We start from the raw sequence: 17,686 nt of genomic DNA, 5'->3' as shown, positions 1-17,686 counted from the left end.
GACATCTGCCAACTAAAGCAAGCATCCCAAGCATTAGGTTTTCAGTATGGAGGGAAAAGGCAAGGGTGTGACAAGAGGCCAGAGAAGGCTGGGGAAATGTGTCCTCAAACTAGCATCATGAAGCTGCCTCTCTCATGGAAAGAGCAGAATCTTCATCATCCATGTTGGGGTATCATCCTGAGAAATACAAAGGCAGCTGTGCTCTGGCCAGATGTGTTCTCTGAGGGCACACCACCACCAACATCTCAGCACCTATGACCACTTGGTGCCTCCCAGAGCTCTCTTCCTCCTGTAGTCACCAGCTGTGGGAAGCAGCTGCCCTGCTGCTGAGATCATCTCCCGCAGAACTTGCTTGGGCCACTTGTGCAGCAGGTCAACCCTGCTAAGGGGAAAGAAGCTGGATCTAAGCTTTGCACCTCTAAACCAGCACAGGCTATAAGCCACACTGGAGCTGTTTGGCCTGTAGATCCCACAACCACACACTCTATCTTCCTTGCCAACAGCATCCAGTATTAAAACTCCCAGATGAGTTTCCTAAAACTGTTCTGGGCCCTCAAGATAGTTAGCAGATAAAAACCAGAACCAGCTGGAAGTTTTTATCACAGCTTTCATACCCATTTAGGCCTTCAAGACCATGGCCACACTTCCTCCTCTGCAATCACTCCTCTCCATTTCAACTTGTCAAAATAACATCCCTGGGCAATGCCACTTCTTGCAGGAAGGCCCAACAATAATAAGAATTACAGGCAACATAGGGAAACACATTTGAGGTATTCATTCCCCATTATCACCCACAAATGGATGAGTTAGCATCTCAAGGGCTGGGCACAAAGCCCTGAGCAGCTGTGGTAGCTTCAGCTGAAGGCAGGGAGCAGCTGCTATGCACTTCCTGGACTTGACAGGTTCTTCTGTAATAAAGAGTGATTTTTACTAACAGTAGATCTGCTTCCTGAAATTTTAATTTTCTTCTCTTTCAAACTGCAGCCCAGCATAATATCTGGATAGGTATTTGTAATTCATCACAAGGGCAGCTTTTTCAAGTGATTCTTGATGCCAAATGTTGAGCAAAACTGCTATTTCCAGAGCAGCCTGTCTGCCCTTGGAGAGAGAGAAGAGGCCTATAAATTCTGAACAGCAAATGCTTCCTAGCCAGGATGTGTTAACACAGCCACTGGCAGAGCCATTAGCATACAAAAGGCTTGGCTGTGTGTGTCAGCTAATGTGTGCCTTATGGACTTTTGCTCAGCTCTTCTTCTCAATGCCTCCAAATGTCAGGAATGATCATTTTCTACTGTTTGGATCTGAAACCTGCTGTTCAGGGACTACTTAGAATGTCCTAACAAAACTCTGGCTCCAGGTCCTGGAATGAATCAAACAGTAGCCTGTGGCCCAAACACTGTGGCCCCATCTGGTCTGGCAGGAAGTTGTAACAATGCAGAGTAGAACAAATGCCACCCAGACGGCCACTGACAAGAAGTCAGCCTGTGTTGCTCTCTGAAACCTGAAAGAAGTCAGAGCTAGCTGCTGCGGCTAATGGTGTTCAGCCATCATGAGACCTCAGTGCCAAGGGAAACCAATTAAAGTGATGCACATCCAGGGTATTACACAGGATGTGCCTGATTGGTTAGTAGGAGGCACAGATCACACAAAGAGCTCATAGATGGGAAAACAGCTTCCTGATTTGATCTCCAGGCTGTGGATACACAGAATGTCCTAAAGTACAAGTTGTAAAGAGGGTGGAGCCAGGCAGACCTGGTTCTGATCAACCTCACCTTGGAGTCTGGGTAACTGCGGGGAATTCTGACACATTTTCTTCAGTTCTTGGATCCCTAGTTAGTCAACTGAGGCTGAGCTACCATACCTCCATGGTACTTTGTGAAAACTAGATGACAAACACGAAAAGAAAATTTACGAAGTTGGGATGGGGAGATGGCTCGGTGGGTCAAGTGTTTGACACATAAGCACGAAGGCCTGAGTCTGGAGCATCTGTAAGCTAGCACTAGAGGAAAAAGACAGATTCCTGGAGCTCATGGGCCTTCCATTCTATCTAATCCAACAGCGGAGGCCTTGTCTTGAATAGCGTAGTGGAAGAAACAGTATAGACCATGGAAAGAAAATGCTTGGTATTGACTTCTGGTCTCCATGCACATGCCCACACGCACTAACACACATATAAATGAGTATACACACAAACACACACACAGAGAAAATATTGCTAGGTCTCAGTCCTGTTCTACAGTGACTGGCCAACTCTCTGTTTCTACCTCCTATTGGTTCTATGCCTGCAACACTGTACTCCACTGGAAGGGTGTCCTCTCATGACACCGCCACGTGGGAAACAACATGAGTAATCTAGGAAACCTCTGGCTTCAGGAGAAGGGGAGGGGAGTAGGGTGAAAGCAGGAGGAAGGGAGGAACAGGAGGATACAATGGGATAACAATTGAGTTGTAATCTGAATAAATTAATAAAATTAAAAATTTAAAAAGAAAAGAAAAGAAAGTTACTAGAGGTGCAGGGTAAGAGACACTCCCTTGGTTCTCCTACTGTACTTCGTAGCAATGTCTTCCTCATTGCTTCCCTGTGCTACACAATGGCCCTTCAGGATACAACTTCTTCCTTTTACCCAGTCTCTACACTTCCCAGCCTGTGATCTGGGCCAGGCTGGGACCTCAGCAACCTCTGTTGCCTCTATGTCTCCAGCTCTGGCCTGAGCTGCCATTTTTATCATTTGGTTAGCAGGAAGCTCCTGAGTGATGGGGCCCCTCCTCCCTCTAATCATCTCCAAACATGGGTGGCTGCATTCAGGATGCAAGGCTGGCTCTTCTGGGATGAAGCATCATGATGAGCAAACACATCCAGGCACAGAGGAGACAGAGCATACCATGTTGAGCACTGGGGTAAATACCTGATGAAATTTCAAGCAGATTTGGGTTGTATAATGGTATTACAGTCTGGTTTCTCTTTAAAACCCTTTATCTTTTGGAGACAGTGTGCTGAAATATTCATATACAAATTATGGAACTAAGAATTGCTTCCAACTAACCCAAGGGTGGGCAGGCTGAGTGTAGATATAAATAAAACAGACGCTTCAATTACTTCATAAATGTTGAAGTGGATATCGGGGATATAGAGGTTCATTTAGCTATTCTTTCAACTTTTGCATATTTTTCTATAACAGAACACAGTGAAGGCAGCCGATTGCCCCACACTAAATGCACAACGAAAGCCACAGTCCTTCAATGGCCTCCAGGGCTGAATACTAACTGTTCTCCGGTTCTGTTACTTCATATCCCTGATAGATTCTTGCTGGCTCTAATGATGCTTTGCCTAAATATGCCAAGCAGACCCTGCCCCCTTCAGACAAGGCTGCTCCCTCTGCATGGTGTGTCCTTTCCATGGCTGTCAGCCTGGCCAGCCACCTCACTGCCTGAGAGCCTGCCTGAGTGTCTCGTTCTCTTTGCGGCCTGTCAGCATCACCTGCTCAAATGCTAACTGCTGTGTCTGCATCACTCTGACTGCCAGAACAGCAGCAGCATGAGTGAAGTTACCCTCAGGGGACCACCAACATGGCCAGTCGATGGTGAAGAAATGCTTGTTGAAAGGATGAACTTACAGTAGAATGAAAAGGAGGAAGATATAAGGCTGGGGTGAGATAAGGGAGAAAAGGCCAAAAAGAGCAAGGAAATGGGGTGGAAGCGGGAATGGAAGGTGTAATGTCCCCATTTCAGCAGGGCTGGGCCAAGAAACCATGGCCATGGCTCTTTGGAGTTTTAACTGATTCATGCCCACGAATGGAGACAGCTCTGCTGGATGTGATCAATGCACAGAAATCATAGTAGTCACCTCGATGGGACACTTTCTATGTCCTGTAACCATCTTCAGCAGCCTTTTTACTACAAAGCTGGGCCCAACAGCACCCACTCCCACATCACTCCCTGGAGGCTCAGCAGCCTCCTCTAACCTGAGCTTCCCCTCTCCTTTGAATATCTCAGCATCTTTATCCCTCTCCCTGGAGACCTAACAAGGCTTAGCTTTGGAGGGCTTTGAGCATCAGACGGTGGAGCCCTAAATCTTTTGGGAAAATCCTGAAAGAGACAGCAGAACATCTGTGCATCATCAGAGCTCAGCACCAGCTATGTGAATACACTGTACACTGAGAGACGCAGCAAAAGTAAGGTGGGCTTGGGAGCAGTATGTAGTCCGGGGCAGGAATACCTAGGGTCCACTGAGAAACTGTTCTACAAGGGTCTAGACTTGATTCACAGAAGCTATTGCCTGGCCTGGCACACAGATGGAGCTTGCTAAATTCATGTCTCATCCCCACTTGAGCCACAGCTCTACCCTACCCTCTCCGTCTTTTTGCTTCCCCCTGAGTATCCTTGTTCTGGTCAGCCAATCTCAAAAACCGATATACCTGCTCAGTTCCCAAGTCCCTTAAGCTGTGTTAAGTACGGACCAAGCCAAGCCCACATTTCATATGTGCTTGGTGCGGCTCATGGAGTCAAAGTGCTTCTTAGCATGGCAAAAGGTGATTTGGGAAGTGCACATAGTAAGTTCCAGGTAATAAAGTGAGGGCCTGGTCTGCGAGCTCTATGTTTGTTTTTAAGAAAAATCTGTTCTATTCCTTTATGCAGCTGGACTGTGCATCCTGACATTTAGGAGTGCTTTGGTAATGTTTCAAATGAAATTGATGACAAGGAAATAACAGGTCAAAAGTAAGGAAAGCAAAGGTAGAATTTTTGAATAATTTTTTGAGTAAGTTTTGAGTAAGTCATTCAGTCTCAGGTTTTCCTAACTCAGCCAGGGACTAATGTCCCAGGATGCTGCTTCTGAGCCCACAACATCTCAACTAGCTGCTGCTTCTCTTTTCCGTTTCTCCACTTGGTGAGTAAATACAAGATTGTGAATAAAAACTGTTCCTAGTCATCTTTATGTACATCTATCTCTGGGAATGCAGCAGCTGCAGAAGTTCAATGCCAGTGAAGCATAAACATTCATTACGTAACATGTGAACATGGTTGCCTTCTCTTAAGATTGTGTGTGAACACATTCAGAGACTTAACACTGGGACAATTTGCTTCCCGTTCTGAGCTTCCTTTCTCACAGCAACTATGGCTATTTTGAGACTTTACTGCTGTAGTAAGAAAGCGACAGGTTTTCAAAGACCAGGTAGCATACAAGGGTCTCATAGCTTTGGGGTCAAGCATAGATCCTTGTTTCAAAGCCTAGGCTCCTTCTACTACACAGAAGAGAAGGCGATGTGGGGACTGCTTCATTTGTCTGACAGGTGAAATTGAAATGGGTTATGGCTGAGTATGCTGACTGTGACTCTCTTGTCTCCTGCCCATAGTGCCTTGGAGATATCTTTCCACATTTCCCCTGGACTTTAAAATGAGCTTCTCTTAGAATCTTGGAGGTTCAAGGTGGTTAAATTCAAACACAATTGTAAGGTAGAGTCTGTTGAGTGACAAGGGTCACACGTGATTTCAAGATGAAAGACACGGAGTATTGTGGGCCCAGCTCCCTCAGTCAATCCACGGCATGCATGCAAAACCATCCTCCACAATTTTCAGGATAAATGGGGCGTTAAGTAGGGTAGAGACTGCCTCCATCAGATGTGATGCCCTCTGATCAGTGGCTCCATGGCCTCTGTATGAGAAACAGCAGTGCAAAGAAGCTCGTTGTGCCAGGAGCTGCCTGCCTCACTACTGGATGTAACTACCCTGCAAAGAGTTCCATGTGGGAACAAGGAAAATGAGCACAGATTCAGAGTTAGAGTCTAGTTGGTGTGTAGGCACTCTACAAGGCACCAGGGACACAGCTGAACCCTGAGTTCCTGGCCCAGTTTGCCATGAAGCATCCAGCAGGGTACCTGGCTTGTGTACGCCACTGCATCCTTCCTACAAAGCCCCTTACATTATTCCAGGTGTGCAAAATTTTACATAAGAAGAAAGTTAATAAATTAAACTTAATTACATCAAATAGAATACCAGGAGATAAAATTTTTTTTATAATGATACAGATCTTTCAATAAAAGTTGTAACATGCTGGCACACTGTTCCTTTTGTCTGTATTTTTCTCTTAGATTTTTTTCTCAAAATTACATTCCCACACAACCTCCTGTAAGAACCTCTGGCTACTGCTACCCTGGTTACCTGCTTATCTCTGCCTTATAGCCCCTACTTGGCTTCTTTCTCTCAGGAATTCTGATTTCTTAGGGGTATGTGTCCCTATGAACACGGCTAATCAGATAAACAAACTGAGACCATTCATTCAGTTTTCAATATTCACTGCAGGCTCCCGAGGCCGAGGCTGGTCTTCAGTCCTCTCCAATGGAGGCCAGTGTGGGAGAGCAGGGCATCCGAAAGGGGACATGGTTTACTTACCCGGAGACCTTGAGGCCCAGGTGGTCCATCTCTGCCTTCTGGACCCTTTTGGAAGAGAAAACGAAAAAGGAAGGAGAGAATGTTACATGTGGGGCTCCATGGCATGGATTATGCCCTGTCCCCTCACTCTCACTGGACAGGAACATGTCACTGCATCCTAACGGGAAATTACGAGGTTAGAAAAGAAGCAGCAATTCATGCTCTGCGATTTATTCTAGGAGATACCAGACAGACTGGGGCTTTTCAAATATGTTGAACCGGGAATACGTGGGCAATGTCACACACTGCAGCAGAGCACAGTGGGAACCTCCCGGCTAACTTAGCAGTTTGCATAAAGCACACGGAAGAATCATCTAAACCACAGTGTCTAACCCTTAGGTCAGTGCCCATTCTTAACATCTTGCTGCCTCAGAAGGAATTGGCTTGGATTTTCTGACTCTTGGGAATCAGTAAGTATAAAAGGTAATAAAAAACCAGTTTGAAATGATGGTTCCGTTGTTAAGAGCACTGGTTGCTCTTGCAAAGACGCTAGGTTCCGTTTCCATAACCCACGTGGTATCTCACAGACATCCATAGCACAAGTTCAAGGGGATCCCATTCTTTCTTCTGACCTCTGCAGACAGGCACCAGGCACACATGCAGTACACTTACATCCATGCAGACACACACTCATGCACATGAAGTAAAAATAAATAAATCTTTAAAAAAAAATAAAGTTGGTACAAATAAAGCCTTCTAGGAAAGGTACATGCCAACTAGTGAAAGAAGGTTGATGGCTATGACCGCTGTGAGGGCTCTGGGGTGGGGGTCAGCGGACAGTGCCAAAGCCTGATCATTTCTTCTACACAGTGGAGGTGATGTCACAACTTCTTGGTAGTTAGTGGATTTTGTTCAGAAATGTCTTCTCTGGACTTCTTGTCTTAAATAATCAACATCACATAGGCACTGTCCCCATGGCCAAATGTTGCGTAACTCTTTGATGACCAGACAACATCTAGAGGCATGGTCAATTCTTCCTATAACACTGTATAAGTGGAAAAGTAAATGTATCCATGGCATGGTGGAAGTGGCGTGCACAAATTCTCCTTCCTCATAAGAAAAATGTGCTAAGCTCAGGGCACAAGAGCAGGGGCGACCCACAGGATTTACTCTGCTGTAAGCATGGAGAAATGCCTGGTGCTGAGCACTGAGCAGGTGCTTTGGTGGCTTAGCGACACATTGGTAAGATTACCAGAACCTGCTTCATCACAGGAGAGGGAGAAATGATGCCAGCATTCAGATGCGGAGTATCATCTGCTGTTCCCATTTAGAGAACAGGATATATTTTCCTCTCCCCAGAGTTGCTGAGCACAAACTCAAATTTTTTTCTATTTTTCCACTGAAGTCTCTAAAGCCAGCTTCTGAGTTTTGTTCAATTCAATGAATATTTAAAAAGCAACTGCTCTTGTGGTGTCCTTGACCCCTCTGGCTCCCCCTATCCTTCCTCCCACTCTTCCACAGCACTCCCCAGGCTTGGCCCTTTGCTTAGCCTTGGGTTTCTGCATCTGTCTCCATCAGCTACCAGACAAAGCCTTTCAGAAGACAATTATGCTAGACTCCTGTCTCCAAGGATAGCAGTGTATCATTAATAGTGACTGTGGTCTGCCCTCTCCCAAGGGGTGGGTCTCAAGCTGGGCCAGTTACTTGTTTGCCATTTCCCTCAATCTCTGTTCCACCTTTGCCATTACGCTTCTTGTGGACAAGACATTTTTGGGGTCAAAGGTTTTATGTGTGGGTTGGTGTCCCTCTCCCTCCACTGGGATTCACACCTGGTTACAGGAGGTGCCGACTTTATGCAAGGACACCACAAGAAAACCTACAGAGTAATCTAACTTGGGCCCACAGAGGCTGAACCACCAACCAAAGAGCTTGCATGGACAGAACTTAGACCCAGGATACATATGTAGCTAATGTGCAGCATGGTCATCATGTGGGTCCCCTAACAGTAGGAGTAGGGGCTGTCTCTGAATCTGCTACCTTCTACTGGGTCACTTTCCCATTGCTTAGCTGCCTTGTCATTCACAGGTGGGAGAAGAAAGTGCTTAGTCCTGCAGTGACTTGAGATAGCAGGGTGGATTGGTACCAATTGGGAGGAAGGAGAGGGGAAATGGAGAAAAGGGGGTGGGGAAAGACTGGAAGGAGAGAAGTAAAGGGGCTGAGAGATTAGGATGTAAAGTGATTAAATAGTAGGAAAAATTTTTTTAAAGAAGCAATTGCTCTGTGGATAGGCTTTGAGGTAGATGCCTCTTGGAATTCAAAAGGAAGTAATGATGCGGGTTGAAATCCATGCTGAACTTGATCATCAGTCCACTTAACCCTCACAGCAGGACTAGCGATAGGAGTGACGACAATGACAGTTTTCAAATTAGAGATGAATCTGTTGAGTATTAGAGTCATCTGGTACTGTTAGCAAAGATGGAAATCTACATTTAGAAGGACACCATAGATTGTGCAATCCTTTGACTTCTTCCATGTTCGCCCTGTTCTTTATCCACTTCAGTCATTTCCCACTGTAATATTCTCCTGAGTCCACTGGCAAGGACATCTCCCCACCCCCACCAGTATGCATTAAGTTCCCATCATGTGACACACATTGTGGATTCCAATATAGAAAAAAAAATACTGATCATGGCTTTAAGAAGTTTAGTCTAAGCACAGCAATAAAGTGACTCCTAATGCCATATTTCCCATAGCCACTGATCATAACATCGTTTAACTTTCAATAGAGAATCTTCTTGCAACAGATGGGAGTTAACGCAGAGATCCACTACTGTACAAAACAGACAGTGGGAGACTCAGTCCTAAAAGGGATGCCTTCATCAAATTCCTTCTCCCAAGACTTCTATGTGGAAGAGGAGGCAGAAATTTTATAAGATCTAGAGGTGGGGGAAGACTCCAAGGAAACAGTGTCTTCCGGACACAATAGGACTGATGCACACACAAACTCAAAGAGATGGTGACGACATGCTGAAGACCTCACAGGTTGAAACCAGATAAGATCTTAGCACTAAGAAAAGAAGTGGACACAAGGCTACAGCTCCAAGGAAGAATCTATTTGCAATTGATGTCTTCTGGGGAAAGTAAAATCAGGTTTCTCCTATATAGTGTCCCTGGGTCTATCAACCATACTGTAGTGTAGGCCCTATGCCCAGGAGCACTCAACAAACACAAAAGAGACTTCATGAATTTGGAGAAGGTGGGTTGAGGGTATTTGTTTGTTTGGTGTGTGTGTGTGAGTGTGTACTTTTTGTTACATTCTGGTATTTTTTTTAAATTAGTTTGACTGTCTGATTTTTTTTTTTCATTTTGTTGTTTATTGAGAGAAAGAAAGTTAGGTGAGTCAGAAGGGTCTGGGAGGAGCTGCAGGAGGGAAAGGAACATGTTCAGAATATATTGTACAAAATCAAAGGTAATAAAAATGAAGGAAGAAGGTAAATTACATGTATACAGTGATACATGTAATTTAAAAAATACATTGTATGAAAACATTTTTTTAAATTTAAAAAAGTGTAGTCCGAAAATCGTGTTCCCTTTTAACAAAGCCTTTTTTCCTGAGTGCTTCTCGACCTCGGACTAATGTAATTTCATTATCAACACCTTGTACTGTATAAAGTCCTCCTCTACAATGACAAGAGTGCGCAGCATGGAGAGCATCTTCAGTACCACGGACAGTTCTCCCAGCAGCTTAGGGAGGCTTCCAGGCCTTCTCCCTTACACACTTGACAATGAAAAGCCCCCAGGCTACATAGACAGACACCAGCTTCGATTTTTTGTTTTGCTTCTTAATAGCTTTTCAAGGCAGCCAACCACCACCACCACACCAACTCCTTCACTTCTGCAGATATGTATAGAAATTCATTATTTTCCAATAGTGTATCTAGAGTGTACATTTATACACACACGGAACTCAATTCTCTCAAAGATTACAATTAAGCCATATAGATAGCTCTGAGGAGATGAGACTTGGAATGGTACAGCATAAGATAGCTTTATCGACCCCAAAGGTTTGATATTAAATTATTCTAATTACATTGAAATAAAATACTATGTAGGTTTCCTTTATTTTCCACCCCTTGCCACAGTGTCCTAATGATGAACAGGACCTAAAGCTCAGGGTGCATCAATTTATCGATGCAGTGGCTCCATTTCCCTCAATAAAATACAACAATGCAAAAGAATCAGAATCATGTTGCATGGAAATGCAAATTTAATCCTCCATCCTTAGAAAATTACTTTTTAAAATTACCCCCATGGAGTTCACTACATTTTTATTACTTGTCCTTACGATATGAACTCTCACCATAAATGATCCCAGGGACCCTTCATGTCCTCCTTGCAAATGGTTATTTTTCACATCATTAGGTTCTTAACAGAGGCAGAAATCAATAGCTGTATGCACAGAGCCTCCTCACCACAGTCAGGGCTAATTGGAGAGGTGGGGAAAGTAAATATGCGGGAAGTGGTTCAACTGGCATTTGATGTCTGATCTGAACAGGAACTGACACACCAGGAGTACCTGATCACGGCCTGTTGCGGACAATGGGCTCTGAATGCAGGCTGCACGATATCTGTACTTGATTTTGTGCCAGCAGCAATGCTACTTAACCATAGTATCTACTCCCAGAGTGGCAGCAAGGCTTCTGAAATAATTCTCTATTCAGTCACAGGATAGAATATACATTTACAGGTGTATATGTATTAAGACACACCCACCATTGGGGAGGAGTGACTTACAGGTGCTCCTGGAGGCCCAGATAGGCCTTGGTGACCTCTTGGCCCGGGGGCTCCCTGAAAGGGCAAACAAACAGGCATTAGTCATCATCTTCCTCTCTACATGATCAGGGCCACCACCACCCAATGGCCCTTCAGAGATAAGAACTTACTTCCCTCGCACCCAGAAGGCCCCACAGGCATAGGTGCTGGCATTTGACTCCTGGGTAGAAGCCAACAGGACACATCCCTGAAAGGATCCCTGAGACCAACCCCACAGCTGTGGCCTTTCTTCTGCTACAGCTTAAACCCTAATCGAAAGATCTGTTCCCCATACCTTCTCTCCCTTCAGGCCCTCTCTCTGCACCTGAGAGATAAACAGGAGTTAGCAAAAGAGTAATTTCCTCAATAGCAATGAGACTCCCAGGCCCCACCCCAGGTATCCACTGCACATGCCACGATGCAGTGCTTTCCCACTCTTCTCAAACATGATCTGATGTTTGATGTTGAATGCTCTTTCTATTCAAGGTTTTAAATGGCACACATTAAGAACACATAACAATGGGTTTCATCGTGACTTTTTTCATGCATATGTTTGTGTGTGTGTGTGTGTGTGTGTGTGTGTGTGTGTATACATACCCCTGATTACATCCCTCCCTTGGCAACCCCTAACTGCTTGTAGATCTCCACCCAAGTCCCATCATCAAATGAGTTCTGCTCTATGCCTAGAGGTCAGCACTCTTCCAGTGACCCAACTCCATGACCATATTAGTGCATGGGTCCCACCATCAGTGACTCACCACAGAGCCTGGAACACCAGGGGGTCCTGCAGGCCCCACATCTCCCTGCAGAAAGCACATCACCAGTTACTATTGTTATATTCTTCTTTTCCCTTTTCTCATGCCCCTGTTTATCCTGAAGACTGAGAAGATCTCTGTTTTCCATCACACATATCATCACCACCATCATCATGCCTGGACCTCTTCCTACCTCTGACTATTCTAGAAGCTCTTGCATCTGACTCTTATCTCACTGTCAAGCTCATGGGCTACTGAAAGGCATGAGATTTTTTTTTTCTCTCTTGCCAGTGTCCACGTCTAACTGGCTGTTCTGTGAAATTTGTCACGTCTATACACTGTTTCATTAATAGCACTGGACTGCCATTCTGGGGATACCAGATGTGGAAGGATCTGCACTGGACACCACAACAGCAGTGATTTCCACCTTTGCAGGGGCCCTTGTGCCAAGTTCATGATTTAGCACGTGGTCAGCACCTACCAAATGAGTACTAAGAAAATGCTGCGAGGATTCCCACACGCTTTCATCATCATCATATACCGTGTGATGCCTTCTCTTCTTTCATGTATGGGTCACCTGGGCTATGTTGGCTCTGGTTCTATCAGGATGCCCAGGCCATGAACTACACCTCATTTCTACATGACATATATATCAACTGTGGCAATACAAAACTCTTGATTCCATGACTCCAGTGTCAGATAGCTAAGGCAAAGACACTGCATCTAGCGAAGACCCCTAGGAGGATCACTTTTCTTTTACCTACAGGCCTGTTCAAGCAGTCTAAAGCATTACAGAATAAATGAGCAGATGAATTAATGGGGCCCTGAACAAAGATGAAAGCCTACTACATCTCAAGGCTAAGCAGGAATAACTAGTGAGTCTGGGGATACTTGCTATTGTCTACTGCATTTGGGGGTATGTTCAATTGATGAATCACACTCCCTATCTGCTCTGCCTTCAGGCCCTCCCTTTCAGTCCAAACGGTTTGAGTCCACAAGTGCTTCTTGTCTGCCCAATCCCACCATAGCACACTCTGCCTGAAAAAAGTAATAGTCACCATTATTTGTGTACGTCACCAAGTGCACTTCTGAAAACCCCAGTTGCTCTCTGATCTGTTTCTCATGTGCATGTTTGTTTCCATGTGTATGGAGGGTACATGTTCATCTGTGCATGTGAGTGCCAGAGGTTAATATCAAGTGTTTCCCTGAATCACGACTTAATGAGGCAGGATGTCTAGCTGAGCACAGAGCTCATCAGTTTGGTTATCCCATGTTGGCACAATGTTCTTTTGCAGTGTATAGTTTAGCCTTGTTCATTTAATTCTGATTTCTCTATCCTACTACCTGGTTTCAATCCAGGCACAACACTGTAATGTTTATTCTAAGTATATCCTTTCTCAAGTTAGTATAAAGATGCCCACCATTTGTTCTCTAATAAAATGCTGACAAGCCAATACTGAACAGACAGACTAGGGTGGGGCACCCCATCCAGCCAGAGGAAGGAGAACGAGAGAGGAAGTAAGAGTTGAGCCATGAAGACAGATCCAGGAAGCATGAGGAGAAGTGAACTGCAGCCAGGAGATGACTAAAAATTCAAGTATGGTGGGAAATTTGTCTGGGAGGATACTACACTAACTCAGAGATTTAGGATGGCGTAATTATTGCTCAGTGCTGAGCTCAAGGCTAATTAAATAAATCACAGTCTCCAGATGTCACTACTTGGGTAAATAGCTGGATAAAGATAAACGGCCACTATACTAATGCATCGAAACACATTAGTAATCCTTCTACAGTCTTACTTGGTCAATTTGTCCTGAGGACCTCCTGTCTCTGACTTTCCACCTATCAGATACCAGGTTACAGGCAGGGCACCACACCAGTCTATTTCTTATTTTAAATGGGGCTACACTGCTTGATCCACTGAACAGCTTCCCTGCCCCTCAATTGCTCTTTTCTATGTCAAAAGATTTTCATAAATCACATCAGGAAACCTGCAACTTTACAAGCTAATTTTAAAACTAAATTTTTAAAAAATCTAAAAATACCTGAGTGACAGTTTTTCTTGCTTTGCCTTCATTTTTGTCTCTTACTATAATGATTGAATTCTGCCTAGTAGGAATCCTTATTTTCTCTGAGAAACCACAGAATGGGAAAACACACACACACACACACACACACACACACACACACACACACACACACACACAATCTTTATAACAAGTACTCATGAACATACATGCCCCCACAAACTCAGGCTCTAGCTCAAATACTTCATCTGCATTTCTCTGTGGCTATTTAACTTCTCTGAGCTGGTTCTATTCACTCTACACCTCCACAAGCTTTATTAGTCCTTTGGTAACATGCAGTTGGGCATAGCTAGTCACAGTTAGGGTTTCCATTGCTGCGATGAAACACCGTGGCCAAAAACAACTAGAAAAGGAAGTGGCTTATTCCACTTACTCTTCATATCACAGTCCATTATCAAAAGGAAATCAAGGCAAAAACTCAAGGTAGAAAAAAGAGTCAGGAACTGATACAAAGGCCGTGGAGGAGTGCTGCTTAATGGTTTGTTTCTCATGGCTCACTCAGCCTGCTTATAGCACTCAGGACTACCACCCTAGAGGTTGGTACCACTCACAATGAGCTGGGTCCTCTCATATCAATCATTAAATGCCCCATAGGCTTGCCAACAAGCCAATCTGATAGGGACATGTTTTCAACTGAGCTTCCCTCTTCACAAATTACCATAGCTTGTGTCCAGTTTACGTAAAACTACAGTATAGCACATACTTGTGTTGTAATTTGTGTGGATGCCCTACATACATACGGATGGGGAAAATTATAAATGGCTGAATGTTGAATCTCTGGGACTCATCCTGAGAAGACATAGCTTGTCATTAACATGACTAAACAAAAGCAAGTGTCAATACTAGTCATGAATAAATCAATACATGTTCTAATCACTTGCAGCTCATAATGAGATAAAAATCCTTTGGTACACTCAATTTTCATCGAGTAAAATAATATCCTGCTATTCATCCATAACAATTGTGTAAACATAACCAGTAGTTATTGGGCAGTTTCTATTGGCCATGCCATTCTCTAAGGACCTGATACAGATGAAGTCTGTTTCTGAGTTAACATTTTTTTTCTCTCTTAGAGGTGAAAAACTGAAGCACAGAAATGCAGATTGTTCAAGGTCAAGAATTTAATAGTGAATATATTCAAATCTTTTCTAAAGTCATATTTTCAATCATATGAAATGATCCATTTTGTTAGTGATTGATTTAGCTCCTGGGGCAACTAACCTCTAGGAGGACCCCTACATTCAAATATTCGTACACAGTGCAGGGATCTTCACAGTATCATGGTTTCTAAGTGTCCAATAGCAGGAACAGAAGGATGTCATGTAATTTCCATATTGAGATTCTAAGAAGGGCTGTGGCTTCTACTGGGTACATTGGTTGTTATTCATTTCACTTTATTCAGGCCATGTGCTCTGGGAAGGAATCTCCACTGTGAACAGACTGTGGAGAAGCCATGTAACCCAAAAAGAGAGGAACTGGGTCCACCAATGACCACATACGCAACTATGGGAGTAGATTCTACAGCCCCAGGGGGCCCTTCACAGAACCAGAGCCCATCCCAGGAGACCTCTTAAGCTAGGACAATATGTATGTCTAGATTATTGCTGTGAAATACCATGAAATCTTGTATGCTTGCTGTTACGCTAGGAGGGATTGGAGTAATTTGTTATATGGTAATAAATGACTGATACAGTGGAGATGACCTAGTACAATTTTCAACACAACCTAAGATTCTCTGACATGTATTACAGAGCATCTTGGATGGTCATGTGGATTTAATAAAATTTATTGTCAGGTCCTGGGCAAAATAATATTACTAGTCTCTGTGTCTCTGTCTCTTTATCTGTAAAAAGCTCATCACTATGGTTCCAATTGGTTTCTCAATGATTGTGAGACAGTAAAGGTCTTAAAATCTTTTTTTGTTTGTTTGTTTTTTGTTTTTGTTTTTGTTTTTCGAGACAGGGTTTCTCTGTGTAGCCTTGGCTGTCCTGGACTCACTTTGTAGACCAGGCTGGCCTCGAACTCACAGCGATCCACCTGCCTCTGCCTCCCGAGTGCTGGGATTAAAGGCGTGCGAAGGTCTTAAAATCTTAAATTTACTCTCTCATAATGAGATGAGAGGCACTAGACCATTTGAGCCTGGCTGATTTGTAATTTTCTCTATGAATGCCCCAAGTAATGTGATGACCTGTGACCTGGACTTCCACCTTTACATTTGCCATGAGAAGTGATAACTCAGGCAACACACACACACACACACACACACACACACACACACACACACACACACACACACACACACACACACACAAAACAGGCTTGCACAACAAGCATCGTTCAGTCATACTGACTTGAACAAGTAATTTATTCTAGGATATTACATTCTTGTAAGAGTATATTAAAATCCTAATCCTGGAAAAATACAGCAATATAAATCTCAATTGTAAACAAAACAAACCACCCCAGCAGAGGAGAAAAGTTAACTCAGCTGGAAATAAAGCAGAGTTGAGCAACAGGGGTACCCTTGTGCAGTCCTGTCCCTCACTGGAGGCTTTTTGCCCCTACTTTCTATTGATTGACTCACGAATTGATTTGCCATGCTAACTGCACACACCAGGTGCTTCTGCAAAGCATTCCAGGAAACCCCTTCTTTCACTTTAACTATTTGCAGAGAACCTGTCTGCCCCAAGAAGACTACCTGCCTCCTGCTAGAGTCACTGTGAGAAGCAGAGATGACGCAAGGTTGCTCCAAGGCAACCAGGCAACCACAGCACCACTACACTGCGTCCAACCCCACACCAGACTTTTCATCCACTGCTGTCTGGGCCACTGTCTGATTTCTTCAAAGTCCCTCTAGGCTTCGGTAAGAATACCCTCTATGGTAGTCCCACAAGTGTAGCCATCATCCTTCCCTCTGGGGAACCAAACCCACACCCACGCCCTTCACTTTTGCTTTCAGACTGCAATGCTTGGCCAGGTTATTCTCTTTGCACTCATCTTCATCGCCACTGCACATCCTGGAAAGAACCTTACCTGCAGCCCTTTCAGCTGAGGCACAAAGTTCTAAGGACTGCATTTACTGAGCTAAGCCGGTGTAAAGGGATACCGGTGGCTAGGGTTTTCAGAAATGACACAAACCATTTGTAACACAGTCAGGAAGAGAGAAACAAAGACAGAAGAGTATGAAGTAGTACAAAGGCGTTTTAAGATGATTATTTTTACTTCTTCGTGGCATTCCTTAGTCCACACACCATTTTAAACAGCAAAAGGTTTGAGTATATCTGGATATTATGTAGTGTTTTCGTTTGGGATTTATTTTTCATGGGCATGTATTATTGAGTTAGGAAAACAACTCAAACACAACAGGAAGAAATGACTTGGGAGTTCTCACCGCTCTGTGAGCCTCCTCTGTGCGCACCCTCTTCCTGGAGCTCAGTGTGCCCCTCCCCCCAGGTTCCTGCTTGCTTACCTTCTCTCCCTGCAGCCCTGCTGCACCAGGAGGTCCAGGTCTTCCCTGGAGGAAAATAAGCAAAGGTGGATTATGGCAGGTCCCAGGGGTGTACAGAGATGAGTGTAGAAGTGGGGCACTGAGGAAAGTGTAGCTTGAACAGGGGTTGGGTTCTCCTCAGAAGCCCAGGTTCCCTGACAGCAGGCTTCCCAGCTAGC

General features: G+C 44.3%; 1 protein-coding gene across 1 annotated transcript in view; it reads right to left on the bottom strand.

Annotated features, from left to right (window-relative positions):
- The window catches only part of Col22a1 (collagen type XXII alpha 1 chain), a 217,055-nt gene that overhangs the window by 130,464 nt on the left and 68,905 nt on the right, over positions 1-17,686 (bottom strand). The window contains exons 17-21 of the mRNA XM_051159567.1: positions 17,490-17,534; positions 11,937-11,981; positions 11,474-11,503; positions 11,140-11,214; positions 6,388-6,432 (exon numbers count right to left, since the gene is read on the bottom strand). Coding sequence (XP_051015524.1) covers positions 6,388-6,432; positions 11,140-11,214; positions 11,474-11,503; positions 11,937-11,981; positions 17,490-17,534 — 240 coding nt within the window. The remainder of the gene's footprint in view (positions 1-6,387; positions 6,433-11,139; positions 11,215-11,473; positions 11,504-11,936; positions 11,982-17,489; positions 17,535-17,686) is intronic.

Source organism: Acomys russatus, chromosome 17 (assembly GCF_903995435.1).
Source record: "Acomys russatus chromosome 17, mAcoRus1.1, whole genome shotgun sequence".
Taxonomy (NCBI): domain Eukaryota; kingdom Metazoa; phylum Chordata; class Mammalia; order Rodentia; family Muridae; genus Acomys; species Acomys russatus.
This window is presented reverse-complemented; position numbering and strand designations above follow the sequence as displayed.